General features: G+C 33.1%; 1 protein-coding gene across 1 annotated transcript; it reads left to right on the top strand.

Annotated features, from left to right (window-relative positions):
* Positions 1-1,352: 1,352 nt before the first annotated feature.
* On the top strand, positions 1,353-3,012 carry LOC105787953 (phenylacetaldehyde reductase). The gene is made up of 6 exons (XM_012614586.2): positions 1,353-1,487; positions 1,624-1,793; positions 1,876-2,067; positions 2,194-2,353; positions 2,427-2,613; positions 2,693-3,012. Exons 1-6 carry the CDS (start codon positions 1,370-1,372, stop codon positions 2,844-2,846), a joined length of 981 nt encoding a protein of 326 aa, XP_012470040.1. The 5' UTR covers positions 1,353-1,369; the 3' UTR covers positions 2,847-3,012.
* Positions 3,013-21,129: the final 18,117 nt, after the last annotated feature.

Raw genomic sequence — 21,129 nt, 5'->3', positions numbered from 1 at the left:
TAATAATAATTATGTTAATTTATATTTTACATTATCATGTATTATGATTTGAGTAAATTAATATAAGAATATTAATTATTAAGAATTTTATTAAATTATATAGTTTAATTAAAATATTTTTAATAATAATTATGTTAATTTATATTTTACAAGATCATATATTATGATTTGAGTAAATTAATATAAGAATATTAATTATTAAGAATTTTATTAAATTATATAGTTTAATTAAAATATATTTAATAATAATTATGTTAATTTATATTTTACAGTATCATATATTATGATTTGAGTAAATTAATATAAGAATATTAATTATTAATAATTTTATTAAATAAAATGTTTTAATTAAAATATATTTAATAATAATTATGTTAATTTATATTTTACAATATCATATATTATGATTTCAGTAATTTAATATAAGAAAATTAATTATTAAGAATTTTACAAGTATCATATATTTTAATTAAAATATATTTAATAATAATTATGTTTAAATATGATTAAAATATTTATTACCGATAATAATAATCTTATTAAAATTTAAATAACAATAACAATAATCATTTACCAAAACAATTTTATGCTAAGGGTATTCTAGTCATTTTAGTTTTTCCATTATGCTATTACACCTCTATTCCATTCAACCAAACACAAGATTACTTATTTACTTGTATTCCATTACATTCAACCAAACAGTGGATTAGCTATTACACCTCTAATCCAATACACCTCTAATCCAATACATCTCTAATCCAATACATCTCTAATCCAATACACCTCTAATCCAATACAATGAACCAAACGCACTGTAAATATTTTTTAGGATTTAAATAATATATATTTTATTATAATTTTATAAAATCAATTTTTTATAATATAATTCTTTAGGATTTATATTATAAGAAAATTTTGGTCATAATCATACTAAACACTCATACATGTTCATGTTCATAATATAATTTTTATAATTTATATACAAATAATATTTTAAAATTGATTTTGGATATAATTAATTGGGTAATCATTACAATTCCCACTTTATTCTAAGAATTGAAAAGTATGATCAAAATTTTAATTATACGTAATTCGATGAGACTCATCAATTATAATAATTATCCTTATATAATTATAAATAATTACATTTAAATATGTGATTTTCCTAAAAACATTCCGAGAAGTGGTTTTTATAACAATGCTAAACATTTTCATAAACTAATTACGTTAGGTTTGAATATTTAATGCTAACGGGTATTCTTTGATTGGACCACAGAAAGAGGTGTTGATGTAAACGTAACTAACGTGATTATTAATTTACTTAAAAAGCAGTGCATGCAGAAGCAGATGGAGAGAGCAGGACACAAAGATGAGCGAAGCAGAGACAGTGGTTTGTGTGACAGGAGCATCGGGTTACATCGCTTCCTGGCTTGTAAACCTCTTACTTCGACATGGCTACACTGTCAACGCTACTGTTCGTGACCCATGTCAGTGCTTCTTTTTCTTTGCTTTTACTATCCCATTATCATCGTTCTCTCTTTCCTTTTCATTCCTAAAATGTTTTCATAACTTGAATATGTTTCCCTTAAACTTGTATCATATCATGCTTATTTATATTCTTAGACGACCGGAAGAAAACAGAGCACTTGCTTGCACTTGATGGAGCAAATGAAAGGCTCCATTTGTTCAAAGCGGAGCTACTTGAAGAGGGATCTTTTGATTCTGCGGTTGAAGGTTACATTGGTGTTTTCCATACAGCTTCTCCTTGTTATTTTGGCCCCAAGGATCCGCAGGTTATTCTCTTTAAATGACTCTACGATTTCTGGTTAAGGTTAATGCTGATGATTTGAGGAACTATGGCACTTTTGTTTCTAGGCTGAACTGGTTGAACCCGCAGTGAAGGCAACACTTAACGTTCTTGGATCCTGTGCTAAAGTTCCATCCATTAAAAGAGTGATTATAACCGCCTCTCTTGCAGCAGTAATGTTAACCGGGAAACCTCTGGCTGATGATGTGGTAGTTGATGAGACATGGTTCTCAGATCCTGTTGTTTGTGAAAAATTAAAGGTGTTTCGGTTTCTGGTTATCTCCATTAATTGTACCTTTGAGAAAGTGAAGGATGTTTTATGTATGTTGATAATGGATATACTCTGAATTAATTCTTGTAATTAAAATGTTGTTTGTTTCTATCAGGATTGGTATATGCTTTCAAAGACTTTAGCAGAGAAGGCTGCTTGGAAGTTTTCAGAAGAGAAGGGTATGGACATGGTGACAATTAACCCGGGCACGGTGTTAGGACCTCTTTTACAGCCAACTCTCAATACTAGTGTGGAGCCAATTGCAAAGCTCGTAGGTAGGTAAACCTCCAACCACCACAGCAGTATAAATCCTTACTTTCTATCTAACATACCCTTTACTTGATGCAGGGGCTGAAACGTTTCGTAATGCAACATGTAGATTGGCGGACGTTAGAGATGTGGCGAATGCGCATATACTTGCATTCGAGAATCCTTTGGCTTGCGGAAGATACTGTGTAGCTGGGAAACCTACACACTCTTGTGAGATTTTGAAGATATTACGGGAGCTTTACCCCCATCTCAATCTTCCTCAAAAGTAAGCCTAACAAGTTTCATTTATACATCACATATGCATAGATGGTCAGATGAATAGTGGAATGTTTTGGTGATTGCAGATACTCAGATGAGAAGCTTTCCATGCCGGCATTTCCAGCATTTCAGGTATCCCAGCAGAGAGTGAAAAGTCTAGGCATTAAATTTACCCCATTGGAGGTGAGCTTAAAGGATACTGTTGACGGCTTAATGGAGAAGAACTTGTTGAGCGTCTAATTCATTGGCATATTAGCAGACCAGTCAAAGGATTCTTCAGCTTGGGACTAGTTACTTTGTTACCACCATGGCAATCTAACTGCCCTTAATATATAAAAACATCATTCCCAGCTGACTTGGCATATTATTAACTATTTTTAGTTATGAAACTTTTCTTTTCAGTTTATATAGAGTAGAATCCATGACACCTCCTTTCAAATAATTTTTTTAAAAATACATATTTTGAAAAAATAAAATGACAATTTTCAATTAATAGTTATGTAAGGGAATAATTTATATTAGGATGTTCTCAAAAGTTTTGCTCTAGATTTAATTCATTGAAATGGAATAAAGTTATAATCGAAATAGAATAAAATTGTAATGGAATTAAATAAGTATAATAGTAATTTGATGGGATTAAATAAGTGTAATATTTTTTTATGAGTTATAGTTTAATTAATTTCTAAAATAATATGTTTTTAATTGTGGTAATTAGTGTAAATTAATATACTTTTATATTATTAAAATAATAAAATAATGTATATAAATTATTTTGATATACATAGATCTACTACTCTCTCTTCTCTTAAAACCCCATACTTTATTTGATTAAAATGCAACATGTAGTCAGACAATTTGATTCCTTTAAAACTAAAATTATTCAAATTTTCAATTGGAAAAAGTTGGCTTTTAAAATTTTAATTACTTTTAACTCAGCTATATCTTAGAAAGTAAATAGAAAACATCCTCAGTAATGAATAAATCATATTATAAATAAATAAATAAAACAATGACTAAAATCATATAAGTGGATAAATATGAAAATTGAGATATTGAAGCATAATAATTTATACTCTCTATTCACAATTAATTTCTTTCTAATTGGCACAATATTAAGGTTTTCACTAAATCCTTATATTTTAATTATTCTACATCACATTTTACATGTTTGTTTTGCTTTCTCATCAATCTGATAGGTAGCTACGCCCATGATGAATTTGATCCTTGTAATATCTACCTTGAAGACACCACACTGGAGAATAAATAAAAACATCTCAAGCTAAAAACAATCTCCAATATATGCTTTTGGAAAGTGAAGGGAGGGATATATGCTTTTGGAAGGCGTCTAACACAGGTAATTACACAGTGGCAAGGGGTTATAAGTCTCTTAATCAAGATTCTTGGATGGAGGCGGATACGAAATGGAAAATGATTTGGAGAGTCGAGGTGCCACAACGAATAAGTCAATTTCTGTGGTTATGCATGCATGGTAGAGTGTTGACTAACGAAGAAAGATGCAAAAGGGGATTAACAAATGACGGGTCGTGTTACATGTGCGGCCACATGTTAGAAAATATAGATCATACCCTGAGAACATGCCTATCGGCGCAACCAATTTGGAAAAGGTTAATTCCCGATTGTCTCCATAATGATTTCTTTACTATTGATTTTGAGAATTGGCTGCTGTTAAATATCAAGAATGAGGCGAACTTATTAGCTAAGGGGATATGATGGGAAATTGTGTTTGCTAATGTTGTATGGAGGTTGTGGAAAGGAAGGAGCTTGGTCATTTTTACTAATCAACATCTGAGTACGGATGATGTAGTCATGGCTAGTTGGTCTTAGGCTAAGGTGTCAATGAATTTGGCCTTTAACTCACAGCAACAAGCTTCTATGCGTTGGGAAAATCCTCAAAATGGGTGGTTTAAGCTGAATACGGATGGTGGAGTTGATGTTAATTCTGGCAATGCTACGGCGAGGGGCTTAGTGAGAGGCCCGAAAGGAGATTGGGTGCTTGGTTATGGTCGGAATTTAGGTATAAGTTCGGTCTTAGAAGCAGAACTTCAAGCGATTTCAGATGGGTTTAAAACGTCTTGGGATAAAGGGGTGCGTCAACTGTTGATTGAGAGTAATATCAAAGTAATGGTGGATTTAATATTTGGAACCTAGATGGTGGAGTTACCAAATCTAGGGCTGGAGATCTATAATTAGATGGAGAGGAATCGGCAAGTAAAGGTACGCCATGTGCCAAGAATAAAGAGATCTAGTTGTCAAGTTCAATGGCTAAAAAATATGTTATCTCTCGATTTTAACTAAATTACATAATATTTATTATTAATTATTTATACATGATGAATCACCAACCAATGATAACAAGGAATATATAAGAATAAGTCAACAAATATTGAATGCCAAAGTAATTAAATAAAATTGTATAGAATTTTATTATAATAACAAATACTTTCTTGTACTAAAATTTTTCAAGTTTTATTAATAATTTTATAATAATTAATATTATTTTAATAATTTAAAATCATATAGTTATATAATTACAATTTACGTTATTGTAATTATAAGGGTAAACTACAAAAATAGTCACTTTTGTTTGCCTCAGGTTACATTTTAGTCACTTATGTTTGAAATATTACATTTTAGTCACTTATGTTATTATTTTTTTACGAAGTGATCACTCTTCCGTTAAGTTCCGTTATCTCCCTAATGGTAATCCTACGTGGCAGTCTAACTAGATTTTAAGTGCCAACTTGGATTTCCTAATGGGATGAGAATTGATTTTTAATTAAATAAATTTAATTAATTAAAAAATTTAAACCCTAAATCTTAGTTAAAAAACCGTTCATCTCCCCCACTTGGGTTTTTGCATCTTTAATTTCTTGATTAATTGGTGAGTTCTTTTCATTCTTCAATCACTTAATGCATCGTTTTGTTTCTTTAATGTTTAATGTTATATTGAATTCATTGTTAAAGATTGTTTCTTTGGTCTATGATTTGAATGAGAGACACATGGATTTTAAGTTTTGAATTCACTGTTAAAGTGTCTCAAAAGCTTGAATTCCCAGTTATTTTTTTTTAACTTTACTGGGGTTAACAATTTTTTTTAAAGCTTGAACTTCTTTTTTTTCCATTGATGTAGGGTGTTGGAATTCACTGTTTAAAGGTTCCCAGTTATTAAAGCATGAATTCACTGTTAAAGCGTCTCAAAAGCTATGAACTCTTTTTTTGCCATTGATGTAGGGTGTTGGAGATTCATACTAATTTACAGGTGATTTAAGTTTTTAGAAAAATGGGTAATTTTTTAGGGTCAGAATGGATCCCTCAAAGCAAGAAACAAACCAAAAATAAAGCTTCTAAACTGATGGCTAGGAAGGAAACCCAAGAATTCCAATTTGTTGTTTACAATACCATGACTCAACAAAAAGAGGTTTTCAAGCCCAAAACCCCTGAAAAAGTTCACATGTATGTCTGCGGTGTCACTGATTATGATTTCAGTCACCTTGGACATGCTCGTGCTGCGGTTTCCTTTGATGTCCTTAACAGGTGTATAATTTGTCTTAGAGAAACCCCTTAAAGAAAATTTAAAAAGGGAGGGAGATGTAGGGGTGAGCAAAACTCGATTCGACTCAAAAAAATCGAAAAAAAATTTGAATTTCAAGTTAAACGAATCTAGCCAGTCGAGTTAATCGAGTTATTCGAATCAACTCGAATTTTTTTTTCGAATTTCGAGTTCGAATCGAGTTGAGTTTTCGAATTCGAATAACTCGAATAATTCGAATAATTCGAACATCAAACTATAATATTTTACATTTTTACCCCAAACTCCCAAACCTTTTTACTTTTCCCTCAAAACTTTTACTCCTTCCCACTTTCCCCCCAAAACTTTTACTCCCCTCCCCTCCCAACCCCCCAATCTACCCAAAATCCATTTCCCACCAAAATTTTACTCTCCCATTTATTTTTTCTCAAAATTTTACTCCCAAAAACCCTCAAAACCTTTTATTTTCCCCCAAAATTTTTACTCCCTTCCACTTTTCCCCTAAAACTTTTATTCCCTTCCCATCTCACCTCTCATCTATCCCAAACCCTCCCCCCTCCAATTTTTTTTTAAATATTTTTCCTCCAAAATTTTGCTCCCCCTATTTACTTTCCCTCAAACTTTTATTCCCAAATTTTTTTTTATTTTTCCCCTAAACTTTTACTTCTCACCCTTTACTCTCAAATAAAAAATCAAAATTATCAAAAAAAAAATCCTAAACATAAATAGTAATAATTTTATTTATATCTACTATTTATATTATTAAATTAAATTTCACATTTTATATTTATTTATATTATTGAATTGTTTAGTCATATTGAATATTTATATTAAAATTGAATTATTAATTATGCCATAAAATATTCGTGTTAAAATTTTATATTGGTATCAATTTCACATTTTATTTTTAAAATAACTTTTATTAAAAAATCATATTTTTACATTTAATATATTTTTAATTATAAAATACATAGTGACAAGAATCAAGATAATTGAAACAACTAAGCAAGCAAAGAAGCTAACCAATATATAAAAAATTAATAAATAAATTATGAAGTGATGAAAGTTAATAAAAAATTTGATTAAGGTGGACAAATTTTATTACGATGGGTGACAATGGTTACAAGGACCCAAAAATATTTTTTAAAATTTAACTCGAACAAATATATTCGATTCGATTCGATTCGAATTCCACCTCACTCGACTCGATTCGAGAAAACTTCAAATAAAGTTAGGATGATAAAACTCGATTAACTCAAAAATTTTCGATTCAATTCGATTCGATTCGATCGAATGCTCACCCCTAGGGAGATGAACGATTTTTTAACTAAGATTTAGGGTTTAAAATTTTTAATTAATTAAATTTATTTAATTAAAAATCTATTCTCATCTCATTAGGAAATCTAAGTTGGCACTTAAAATCTAGTTAGACTCCCACGTAGGATTATCGTTAGGAAGATAACGAAACTTAACGGAAGAGTGATCACTTCGTAACAAAATAATAACATAGGTGACTAAAACGTAACATTTCAAACATAAGTGACTAAAATGTAACATGAGACAAACAAAAGTGACTATTTTTGTAGTTTACCTAATTATAATTAAGTATACATTGTCAACTAAACATATCTAAGAAATTGTAATTACTTGCAAAGTGAAAAGCACCCTAAATTAATTTATAATTATTTTCTAAATTCCCGAGCAGACCTGATTATAAAAATCTAATTATTGTATGAAATTAAAAGAAAATGTTATATATATATATATATATATATATATATATAATTTGAGTTATAATTTATTTAATTAAGTTTTGCTCATGTGGGTGTGGTGATATGAATTATAAATACTGACGTTGAGTGTTGCAAAGATGGTTTTATTTAAAAAATAATTTTTACAATTTTAAATATTTTTCTTCTTAAAAAGTCTATTTTTATTTATAATTTTATAATTACATGTTGATGTCCCATGTAAGATTAAATAGTGTTATGTTAACAATATTTTTAGATATCGATTAAATCTTAACTTGGTTAGTATCAATATAGTTACTAATATAGGATGACGTGAGCTCGAGTGCACTGAAGTGTGTTTATCCTTTTATTTAAGGTTTAAGAGCAATTATAAATAATCTTAAATGTCGAAACCTTTTTAGAAATCGACTTGTTATTTTAAAAAACGAAGATGGAGTTACCAGCAATCATTTTTATTAGGTGTGATTGGATTACCTTGAAACTTAATCATTTTAATAAAAATGTTAATTTTACTAAAACAATAATTTTCGGTCTACAAAATCGAAGAAGTGGGTTCGGGAGTCGGTTACGTATGAGGAAGGATTAACACCCTCATAACGCCCAAAATTGGTACCTAGTTGATTACTTGATGTCTTGGTGCCGAAAATTGAAAATTCGAAGAGAATTTAAAATACGATCTCTCTTTGCATGATGTTATTTGATTAAAATATTGCTAACTAAATTAAATTTTGTGGAAAAGGCTTTATTTCGAGTTAATTGAGAAGAAAAGATCATGCCTCATAAGTTAGGGTATGATGTCTCGAATCCTCGAAAATAAGAATAATCGTCATTTGATTATTACCTAAATCTTATGTGTTTTCATTTTAAACAAGATATTTGATTACTTCGGTTTAAGGAGAAAGTCATACTCCGTAAGTTAGGAGCACAACCCTTCGCATTCCCCAAATAAAGAATATTGCCCCAGTCTTAAATTATTTATTTTTTAATACGTTTGCACAGAAAAACAAATGAATGTATGTAGCAATATTTACAATACACGATGATGACAAAATTATGACATTTAACGAAATAATAACATAAATCATAAAATGACAATAATATATTGAATACAATAATAATGAAAAATAAAATAAAAAATTCAATTAATAATACTATATAATAATGATACTAATAGTGAAATAATATAAAATGTATGTTAATAATATAATTACGTTCATAAAATATTGATTTTTGAGTAATTTTAACAAAAATTAATATTAATTAACAATGGTAATCACTTAATAGTATTAATAGAATCAATAGTTAAAAAATAAAGGATCGAAATAAAATAATCAGGAAATTCGAGGGCAAAAAATAAAAAAAAAACCAGCAAGTACAAGGACTCAATTAAATGGACATGGGACTAAACTGAAACCGTGACAAAACCTCAAGTATAAATAAATAAAAATAGTAAATAAAAGGGTTAAATAAAAAAATAAAATGCAGGGACCAAAAGGGTAAATAATCCAAACCCAGTACACGTCATTCCCCAAAGGGTCGATAGTCTGGGGACTGAATTTAATATGCAACAAAATTTAAAGCATAAATCATAAAAAACAAAAAAAAAGAATATAAAGGATCGAATTAAAATAGAACAAAAAAGTACAAGGACTCATAGGGTTATTTTCCCAACCTTTATACACATGTCATTCCCTTAGTGGGTTAACAATGGGTCAAGTGATTGATTTAAAAGAAAATGAAATTAAGGGGTAAAAAAATTAAAATAAATAAAAGACACAGGACAAAATTGAAAAGGAGCGAAAAGGCAAAAGGACCAAAACTGTAAATATCCCTCCTTTAAAAAAAACACGTGGATCTTGAAGGAATTCGGGTCGAGCATTCGGTTCAAGCTTGAAACGACGTCATTTTGGGCATCTGAAGCCAAGCCCAAAACGACGTCGTTTTGAGGGGGCTATATAAGTAATAAAATCTTTTAAAAAAAATCATTTGCAACATTTTTTTTAAAAAAAAAAACTATCTCTGCTCTCTTTCAACTCCCCCTTTCCGTTCCCAAGCCCACCGCATGTCCGCCATGACCGCCGATCATTGGCACCGGCGACTGCCGCCTCTGGTGTCTAAAAATTCCCAAAAGAATAATTTTTGTCCCCTTTTTATGTGGAACATAGATCTGAGGTTAAAGTCCCCAAAAACCTAGCCAAAAATTGGCTATGGACCAAGAAACCCTTCGATTTCTCCATTTTCCGACGAGGCCCTCAACGGAACCCAAGGGGTTCCGAGGCTTCTCAAGTCGAAGAAAAGGGAAATTCCACGACGGCGTGAGTATCACAGGTAAAAAAAACTTGAATCTTTTGTTGTTTATTTTTCTTTTTTTTATATTTTTTGAAATTTAAAAAGGCAAATGAAATAAAATAAGAAACTACCTTCTTTTAAACTTGTTTTTTTCTTTTTGTATTTCTCTGTTGAATCTCTTTGTAAAAAAGAAGAGAAAAAATTACAAATTGTTTTTTGGCTTTTTATAGTTGAAAATAAAGCATATTATTTTTGTCTTCTTCCTTTCTGTCTCTCTGATTCTATTTCTCTATTTTTTGTAGGTGGTGGAGGCAAGGACTATACGGTGGTATCAAGCCTCAGATGGCACGCCTACTGATGTGGCAAAGGGAGTAGCAGTTGGAGACTTTAGGGGGAGCTAGTGTTTCTGAAATTTTTTAATGTTTTGGGCTTTAGGGCTTAGGTAAATTGGGCTTTAGGGTTTTGCATTTGGGCTTGTAATGGATTGGACTTCTAATTAATAGACTATTCTTTGTTTATTTATTTAGTTTTTTGGGTTATTTTTGGGTAGGAGAAAAATAGGCCTCTACAACTGCTCATCTTTGCTCATTATCATGTAACGAGAAGGGAGCAAAGACTTTAAAGGAAGATCAATTTTTTTCGGTCTCGCTGCATCTCGACTTCTCTGGTGTTTCTATTTGCAAGTAACCCACTTTTTCAATTTCTTGGTTACTCTACTCCACTATATCTGTTTCGCTACAACTTTAGGAAGTTAGTATTTAGTGTCACAGTTCCATCTTGTTCCATTGCAACTTCAAGGAGATAAAATTTACTGTTGTAGTTTCGTTCCAACCCGCTGCAACTTTAAGGGGACTGGAATCACCATTTTATCTGTTTCACTGTAACTTCAAGAAAAACAGGATTCAATGTTGTAACTTTCTCTTGCTCCACTGTATCTTTAGGAACATAAGATTTTTTGTTGTAGTTTCAATCCATTCCACTATAATTTTAGGGATATAGGATTTGTAATTTTATTCTGACCCACTACAACTTCAGGGGTATAGGACTTGTAGCTTCATCTTGCTCCACTACAACTTCAGGGAGATAAGATTTTCCATTATAGTTTTATTCCGACCCACTACAACTTCAGGGGTATAGGATTTGTAGCTTCATCTTGCTCCATTGCAACTTCAGAGAGATAAGATTTACCATTGTAGCTTTCTTCCGACCCACTACAACTTCAAGGGTATAGGATATGTAGCTTCATTTTGCTCCACTACAACTTCATAGAGATAAGATTTGCTATTATAGTTTCATTCCAACCTACTGCAACTTCAGGGGTATAGGATTTGTAGCTTCATCTTGCTCCACTACAACTTCAGGGAGATAAGATTCACCATTGTAACTTTGATCCGATCCACTGCATCTTCAGGGATATTGGATTTGTAGCTTTACCTTGCTCCACTGCAACTTTAGGGAGATAAGGTTTGCTATTGTAGTTTCATTCCAACCCGCTACAACTTTAGGGGTATATGATTTATAGCTTCATCTTGCTTCATTGCAACTTCAGGGAGATAAAATTCGCCATTGAAACTTTGATTCGATTCACTGCATCTTCAAAGATATAGGATTTGTAGCTTTACCTTGCTCCACTACAATTTCAGTTAGATAGAATTTGCTACTGTAATTTCAATCCATTCCACTGCAACTTCAGGGATATAGAATTTGTAGATTCGTCTTGCTCCACTACAACTTCAGAGAGATAAGACTCGCCCTTGTAACTTTGATCTGATCCACTGCACCTTCAGGGATATGGGAGTCACCATTTCACTGATATGTTACACCGCTCTTTTGGGAACACGACCTATAGAATCTATTTCATAGGCTGCCAAACAATTTGGATGTTATGATTAAAATGAATCAAATGCTCCTATCTAGATGCATATGAATGATGAATGCAACATGTCATTTTTTAGAATGATTTTGTCTTTTAACGTTTAAGTTGATATTGCTTGTGGTTCGTTTAGGTTCTATCACTGATGCGTTACCACACCTTCCATTCAGGTTCGGTATTTTTTATAGGAAACCCGAAGAGATAGTTGCAATCTGGACTATTTATTTCAAGATCTTTCCAACTTTCAAATTTGATTATTTCCAACTAGTGGTCCTGTTTCAGGTCTCTGTACTATTTAGAAAATTTCAGAGGGATATGCAGAAATCCTTTTATACTTTCACATTATTAGTCCATTAACCGTTATTTCAATGCAAAAATGCTTGAACAATGTCATAAAAAATGGATAAGACTAAAATTTATTGGTAGCAAAGCCCTGAATGAAAAGATTAATCAAAGTGGCAAACATTACTAGAACACAAAGTGAGTGAAAATGAAATTAGGTGCCCCAGATATCACAGTATAAGCTTCTCTGAGCAAACTTGCTGAGGCCCATTACAAGCTTGATATGTGTTTAGGATGTCTGAAATACTTTGTTGATGCCTTAAGATGTAAAGTTTCTCCTCATTGTTACCTTTGAAGGGAAACGACTATTACATGCCTATTCTTTGGTCAAAATTTGAGCCATTCTTTTCAGGTTTTCAACTCAAAACTCCATTAGTCTCAAGATGCCCTTTGCGGGTTTTCACCTTGGCCTCTCCTTTTTTAGGCATAGTATCTCTTGATTGAGTCTGAATTCATAGAATTGGGTAGATCTTTACCATTTATTTTAGTTAAAATCAATGCTCCTCCAGAAAATGATTTTTTTTACCATAGAAGGTCCTTCTCAATTCGGCATCCATTTTCCTTTGAAGTCCTTTTGTATGGGAATAATCTTTTTCAACACTAGGTCCCCCTCATGGAATTCTCTAGGCGAACATTTTTGTCATAAGCTCTCATCATTCGTTTTTGGTACATTTGACCATGACGGATAACTTTCAGCCTATTCTCTTCGATCAAGTTCAACTGATCATATCAAGATTTTATCCATTCTACTTCATCTAACTTTAATTCTGATAAAAATCAAAGAGAAAGAATCTCAACTTCAATGGGTAAAACCACCTCCATTCCATGAACCAATGAGAAAGGTGTTACCCAGTGGAGGTTCTAACAGCCGTTCAATAAGCATAGAGGGCAAATGGTAATTTCTCATGCCAATCTTTATAAGTCTATGTCATTTTCCCCACGATCTTCTTAATATTCTTATTAGCTACCTCTACTGCACCATTCATTTTTGGGCGATATGGTGACGAGTTGTGATGTTTGATCTTAAATTGACTACAAACCTCCGCTATCGTACTGTCGTTCAAATTCAATGCATTGTCAGATATGATTCTTTATGGCATTCTATATCGACATATGATCTCATTCTTTAAGAATTTGCTAACTTCTGACTTTGTGACATTGGCATAAGAAGCGGCTTCTACCCACTTGGTGAAGTAATTAATGACCACGAAGATGAATCATTGTCCATTCGAAGCCTTTGGCAAGATTGACCCAATGACATCCATGCCCCATATAGAGAAAGGCCACGGAGAAGTTATCACATGGAGAGGTGAAGGAGGCACATGAATTTTGTCCCCATAAATTTGGCATTTATGACACCTCTTGGCATAATTGACACAATCCCCTTCAATGGTGGACCAATAATATCTGAATCTCATGATTTGCCTGACCATGGTAAAACGATTAGCATGTGTTTCACAAACACCCTCATAGACTTCTTCCAGGATTTTTTTGGCTTCAACAGCGTTCACACATCTCAGTAACACCTGACTTTTTCTTCTTTTGTATAGGATCTCCCTATCTATGACATACTCATTAGCTAACCTTCTTAGCATCCTTTTATCATTCCCGATTGCTTGCTTAAGGTATTTATGGTTCTTTACATATCGCAATATGTCATAGTACCTAGGGTGATTATCCCTTTCTTCTTCTCTGATGTTGTAATAATGGGTCTAGGCTTCATAAATGCTCAACTGGATAGATTTTACATCCTCTTGTTTGTTCACTTTGACCATGGAGGCTAAGGTAGCCAATACATTAGCCATCTGATTTTCATCTCGCGGGAGGTAGCAGAAGGTAATGTTATCAAAATCCTTAATTAACTTGAGAACTAGCTTTTGATAATCAATCAGCTTGGGATCTCTTGTCACCCATTCACCTCTGAGTTGATAGATTACTAGTGTAAAATCCCCATATGCCTCCAGCACTTTGATCTTGTTTTCTATAGCTGCACAAATACCCATGATACACGCTTCATATTCAACCATGTTATTTGTGCAATCAAAATCAAGTTTACTGGAGAAAGGATAGTGATCTTCGTCTAGGGATACCAGGACTGCCCCAATTCCGTTACCCATGGCGTTTGAGGTGCCATCAAAATTCAATTTTCAGGGATGTTCTTTTGGAACACCTTCTTCAGTGGTCGTAACATACATCAGATCTTTATTCGAGAAATTGAAGTTCAAAGGCTCGTAATCTTCTAGAGCTTTGCAAGCTAGGAAATCCGCTATTGCACTCCCTTTTATTACTTTCTGGTTTACATAAATTATATCAAATTTAGAGAGAAAAATTTTCCATCGAGTCATTCTTCCATTCAACGCGGTCGATTCCATCATGTACTTTAAAGGGTCTATTTTTGGGATGAGCCAAGCCATACAGTACAACATGTACTGTCTCAGCCTCCGAGTAGTCTAGACTAAGGTGCAACACAGCTTCTCGATTGGTAAATATCTTGTCTCGCGTTTAGTGAACTTCTTCCTAAGGTAATAGATTACTCTTTCTTTCCTCCTCGACTCATCATGTTGGCCTAGTACACAACCCATAGAATTTCCAAATATTGCCAAGTACACTATCAATGGTTTATCTGAGCTAGGTGGCATCAGCACTAGGGCATTGGATAAATAATGTTTAATTTTGTTGAAGGTCTACTGGCACTCCTTATCCCATACAGCTGGATTATGTTTCTTAATGAGACAGAATATGTGGTCACATTTCTCGGTTAGTTGTGAAATAAACTGGGCAATGTAATTTAATCTCCATAAGAAACCCCGAACTTCCTTTTAGCTACACGACAATGGAAACTCCTGTATGGCCTTGACTTTTTCTGGATCAATCTTAATTTCACTCTTACTGACTACAAATCCTAACAGTTTGCCTGATGTGGCCCCGGAAGTGCATTTTATTGGGTTTAGCTTTAGCTGGAATTTCCTCAACCTTAAGAACAGTTTCCTCAAGACTTTCATATGCTTACTCTTTGTTCGGGATTTTGCAATCATATCATCAACATAAACCTCAATTTCTTTGTGCATCATATCATGAAACAAGGTTACTATGGCTCTTTGATATGTTGCTCTCGCATTTTTCAATCCAAATGGCATCACTTTATAACAAAATGTTCCTCACATTGTTACGAATGTGGTCTTCTCCATATCTTTAGGATGCATCTTTATCTGGTTATATTCGGAGAAACCATCCATGAAAGAGAATAGTGAATGACCTGTCATATTGTCTACTAAAGTATCAATATGGGGTAACGAGAAATTATCCTTTGGGCTGGTTTTATTTAAATCCCTGTAATCTATACACATTCACACTTTCCCATCTTTCTTACAGACGGGTACTATATTGGCTACCCACCCCGAATATTTGACCACTTGTAGGAAACTAGTCTCAAACTATTTCTTGACCTCTTCTTTTATTTTCAACAGTACGACTGGCCTCATTCTTTGAAGTTTTTGTTGAACTGGCTTGCATTCTTCTTTTATGGGAAGCTAGTGTACCACAATATCAGTACTTAGACCAGTCATGTCTTGATACGACCATGCGAAGACATCTTTGAATTCTTGGATAACTAAACGAGGTTTCGCCTTGTTTCTAAAATGATACAAGTCCCAATTTTCACCTCTTTCTTTTTTTGTTCATCCCCTAAGCTCACAATTTCCACTGACTCTTTGTCAGGTAGGATCTGTTTCTCATATTGCTCAACCATCCTTAACAAATCATGAGGCAAATTATAATCTCGATCATCTTCAAAGTCCTGAGGTTCCTCTGGACACATATCCTGCTCAAAAGGAGACTTCGAGTTAACAGCAGCGTCGCTCATATCATTGATATCCGAAGAACTGTTATAGGAATAAAAAGAGTCCCAATGAACAAATGGATTTAATAATGATTAACTGTGTGGTATGAATACGAATGAAATGAAAAAAATGCTAAAATGTTTGCCAAGTAGGGACATAAAAATGCATTGTTTTCATTGAAATAACGATAATTGACATGTGCCTTTTCACAAAAGGATCCCTATTGCTCCCAGGCTTTAGAGCAATAGATGTGTTCTGAGCAATACTCTGAAATAGTCTTTAAAAACTACAAGGATCTCCTCCATAGTCCAGTTGTTCAAAACACTTTCAGGGATGCATGGACAAATTCCTGATAGATTTTCTTCTTTAGTTCCCTTTTCAGAGGCACAAACATCTTTCCCCTCTAAACCCTTGATATCTTTAAAGAATTCCAACTCTTTTTTGTCCATTAGGCTCTCTACCAGAGTTCTGAACTCGGCACACTTTTGGATTTCATGACCTCTTGCAGCGTGAAACTTGCAGTAGGTTTTTACTCTTTTCCGCCCCTCCTCTAAATTTTGAATGATCAAACTCACGTCTATCATTTTTTTCCAAACCCATTTTAGAGGGGATTTTACCTCTACAACATCGGTTTTTTTCATCTTGCCCCCACTATCGATTATCACATTTACCCCTTAGTCGTGATGATTGGGTAGCAGATTTTCGGCCACATTAGGCCCTGAGGGATCGTCGAACCTTACAATTCCCATATTGATAAACCTCTCAATCAACTTCTTGAAAGTAGTACAGTTCTTGATCCAGTGTCTCGTTATTCCCGCATGGTGTTCGCACTGAGCATTCGCATCATACCACTTTGGGAATGGAGGTTGCATAGGCTTTAAGTAAAATGGTGATAGACGTGAGCGTTGAACAGATTCTGGTATAATTCTCCATATGTTATCAGGATAGGCGTGACTTTCAGTTTTTCTATGTTTGGCCTTAAATTGGATCCTTGCCTTGAAGAGCCCTGATGATTGGTCGTCATGGTCCTAGGTTGCACCATTGTGACTAGCTTTGAATAGCTCTTATTATATAGCTTGCAGTGTTTACTTCATTTTCTTTCTTTCTCAGGGAAGACCTTTTAGCTTTTTCCCCTGCATCTATTTTTCCCTTCCTTATTACATTCTCAATCTTTTCTCCGGACATAACTATATCTGAAAAGCTCTTGGTAGCATTGCCCAGCATATGGTTGATGAACGGGGCTTTAAAGGTGTTGACAAAAAGTATTGTTGTTTCCTTTTCTAGAAGAGGTGGCTGAACTTATGTTGCCACATCCCACCACCTTTGAGCATATTGCTTAAAGCTTTCATTTTTCTTCTTCCCCATTTTTGCAGCATAATTCTATCAGGTGTCAAATAAGTCACATGGTTGTACTGTTTCATGAAAGCCTACGCCAAGTCTTTCTATGAATTGATCTTCGCACGACTCAGCTGATTATACCATTTTCTAGCTGACCTGATCAAACTATCTTGGAAACAATGAATTAATAATTGGTCATTATTAACATACCCTGTCATTCTTCGGTAGAACACTGTGATATAGGCCTCAGGGAAACTAGTCCCATTGTATTTCTCAAACTATGGAGTTTTAAATTTTGGTGGGAGCACTAGATCTGGGACTAAACTCAATTCCTTAGCATAGACCCCATAAAGGTAGTTAGCTTTCTCTATAGCTCTGAATTTTTCCTCCAACCACTTGTAACGATCTTCCAACTGTTTTGAAAGTTCTACTCTTGCTTTCTCAATTTTCACCATGACGTCCAAATTTGGAACAACGGGGTTGGTTGGATTATCTCCAGGGTTGGAACATGAACCCAATGGGTAATTCACCGGTCTTGAGCTACCGACCTGGTATTGTTGTGGTCTTATGGTAACGGGTACTCTTTGTGGATATGTCTCTAGTTTGGCTTGGACGTTCATTGAGGTAAGCCCCAGAGGGTATGTAGGGTCATCATTATCGTCTCCAGAGTTTACCGTAGCACTCTTTCCTTTTTCAGCCCCTTCAGTCAACTGGCTTATTATGTTTCTTTGGACTCTTGTATATGGTCTTTCATGTCTTGTTGTAACTTAGCTAATTGATCCTGCAACTGCGCTTGCAACTGGTCTTGCATGTCCTTCTGAATTTATTCTAGTCTTTCTAACCTCTAATCCATGACTCTAGTTTTACTGCGGGTATCGTAGCGATATTCGGTTGGCAAATTCTTAGTAGTTTCCAAGGTAACTATCATAATTTTGATTAATTAGGGTCTTTTTATGAAATTTAATGTATGTAATGAAATGTAATGCTAATGAATGGAAAAGATGCATGCAAAAAGACACTGATTCTAGTTCAATTCCATCAGAACAACTTTACTAGAAAACAAGTTTCTTTATATAAAACGGATACTTCCACTTTATCAAGAAACTCATTTTCCATGAAAAACTCTCTATTTAGCAACTAAACACGAATCAACAGCTTTCCTTTAAGATAAAAATGTAATGCAACTACAGCCAAACGAAGCGAGTCAATATATTTTCTATAAAGTTCGAATATAAAGCAAAGAATACCAATCAAAACATACATTCTTTGTAATCTATTTTGGTAAACGTTAAAGGTTTGACATGGATCTTCCTAGGGCTGGCTCTTAGGGTTTATTATATGCAGTTTGGTTCTAAAGTAAAGGTACCTGAACTGGTAGATTCCTCGATCATCACCCATTATAAGCTCTTGTGGACCGAGTTTAGTTCAGGAGAATACATTTCCCTATGTATGTACGAAGGTGAAAACCTCATGAAGGCATAGGTACGGATGTATCCTGAAAGTGATCCACTATCCTATACGAAGGTGAAGACCTCACGAAGGAATAGCTTCTCACTCCCATTTAAGAAGGGTAAAATGGGATGATTACGCCATGGAATAGGTGAAAACATATAAAGAGAAACTCAAATCAATAAAACAGACGTATTAAATCACCATGTAACCTGAGATAATAAAGACATTATTTACCACCAAAATAAAACATGAAGAATGAAATGTAAGGAAGAGATCGTGAATTTAAACCGAATTATCAATTTTTGACCAAAAGACGAAAAATTAATTAGCTCGTAGCTCCACTCTCTTATTTTTCCCCAGTAGAGTCGCTAAGCTGTTGAAAATTTTTTGGAAATTAACTTGTTATTTTAAAAAAAAGATGGAGTCGCCACCAATCATTTTTATTAGGTGTGATTGGATCACCTTGAAACTTAACCGTTTTAATAAAAATGTTAATTTTACTAAAACAATAAATTTTGGTCGACAAAATCGAAGAAGTTGGTTCAGGAGTCAATTACATATGAGGAAGGATTGGCACCCTTATAACGCCCAAAATTGGTACCTAGTTGATTACTTGATGTCTTGGTGTCAAAAATTGAAAATTCGAAGCAAATTTAAAATATGATCCATCTTTGCATGATGTTATGTGATTAAACTATTGCTAACTAAATTAAATTTTGTGGAAAAGGCTTTATTTTGAGTCAATCGAGAAGAAAAGAGCATGCCCCGTAAGTTAGGGTATTATGTCTCGAATCTTCGAAAACAAGAATAATCTCCGTTTGATTATTATCTAAATCCTATGTGTTTTCATTTTAAACATGATATTCGATTACTTCGATTCAAGAAGAAAGTCATACTCCGTAAGTTAGGACCATGACCCCTCAGATTCTGAAACAAAGAATATTGCCTTGGTCTTAAATTATTTATTTTTGTTATGAGTTTGCACAGAAAAAAATGAATTTATGTACTAATATTTACAATACATGATGATAGAAAAATTATGACATTTAACGAAATAATGCCATAAATAATAAAAATGACAATAATATAATGAATACAATAATAAAAATGAATAAAATCAAATACAAAAATTCAAATAATAATATTATATAATAATGATACGTGTTGACACCATTTTTTGATTGAAAACGGGGTCGACTTGGGTTTTGAAAAATGAAAACGAAAACGGGAGTCGCCACCGATCCTTTTTTTATGAGGTGTGATCGGATCACCTCAAAAAGTGGTTGTTTTTAATAAACAATTTAATTTTATTAAAACAATGATTTTGGTCCACGAAATTCAGAAAAACGGGTTCGGGAGTCAGTTACGCACGAGGAAGGATTAGCACCCTCGATACGCCCAAAATTGGTACCTAGTTGATTACTTAATGTCTTAGTGTCGAAAAACTGAAAACTTTAGAGAGATTTAAAATACGATCCTTAAAAAAAACTTGGATGACATGGATTGAAATTCGAGAGGATATTTGGCTATTTGGTTAAACGAGAAATCGAAACCCAGCACCTTAGGGTACATTCCTCAAATTTCCAAACACAAAACATTGCCTTATTTTGAAATTTTTAAAAGGATATTTAGCCATTTGGTTGAATGAGAAAAATCGACACCCAGCACCTTAAGGCATGTTTTCTCGAATTTCCCAAACGCAAAACATTGCCTTATTTTAAATTTTTTAAAAGGATATTAAGCCATTTGATTGAACGAGAAAAATCGACACCCAGCACCTTAGGGCATGTTTTCTCGAATTTCCAAACGCAAAACATTGCCTTATTTGAAAAATTTTTCGTTTTTGATAAATCCGAGTAAAATGTAAGATAATGATAATGATGATAATGTAAATAACACAAGCAAAATAAGAAAAGATAAATAAATAAGATGGAAAATATATAATGAAAAGAAATCAACAAATAAAAGTAAATAAACAAATAAAAATTAAAGCACTTAAATAAAATAAAAATAATAATGAGCATGTAAATAAATAAATAAATTAACACCAAATAAAACAATAATATTGAATAACATTATAATATATATA

The sequence above is a fragment of the Gossypium raimondii genome, chromosome 2 (assembly GCF_025698545.1).
Source record: "Gossypium raimondii isolate GPD5lz chromosome 2, ASM2569854v1, whole genome shotgun sequence".
NCBI lineage: Eukaryota > Viridiplantae > Streptophyta > Magnoliopsida > Malvales > Malvaceae > Gossypium > Gossypium raimondii.
The sequence above is the reverse complement of the archived record's forward strand: the minus strand, read 5'-3'. Positions and strand labels throughout refer to the sequence as shown.

Coding starts and splice junctions, on each gene's coding strand:
- LOC105787953 (XM_012614586.2), top strand. CDS start 1,370: ATGAGCGAAGCAGAGACAGTGGTTTGTGTGACAGGAGCATCGGGTTAC. Junction 2,354..2,426: donor GCCAATTGCAAAGCTCGTAG/GTAGGTAAACCT, acceptor TACTTGATGCAG/GGGCTGAAACGTTTCGTAAT. Junction 2,614..2,692: donor CATCTCAATCTTCCTCAAAA/GTAAGCCTAACA, acceptor TGGTGATTGCAG/ATACTCAGATGAGAAGCTTT.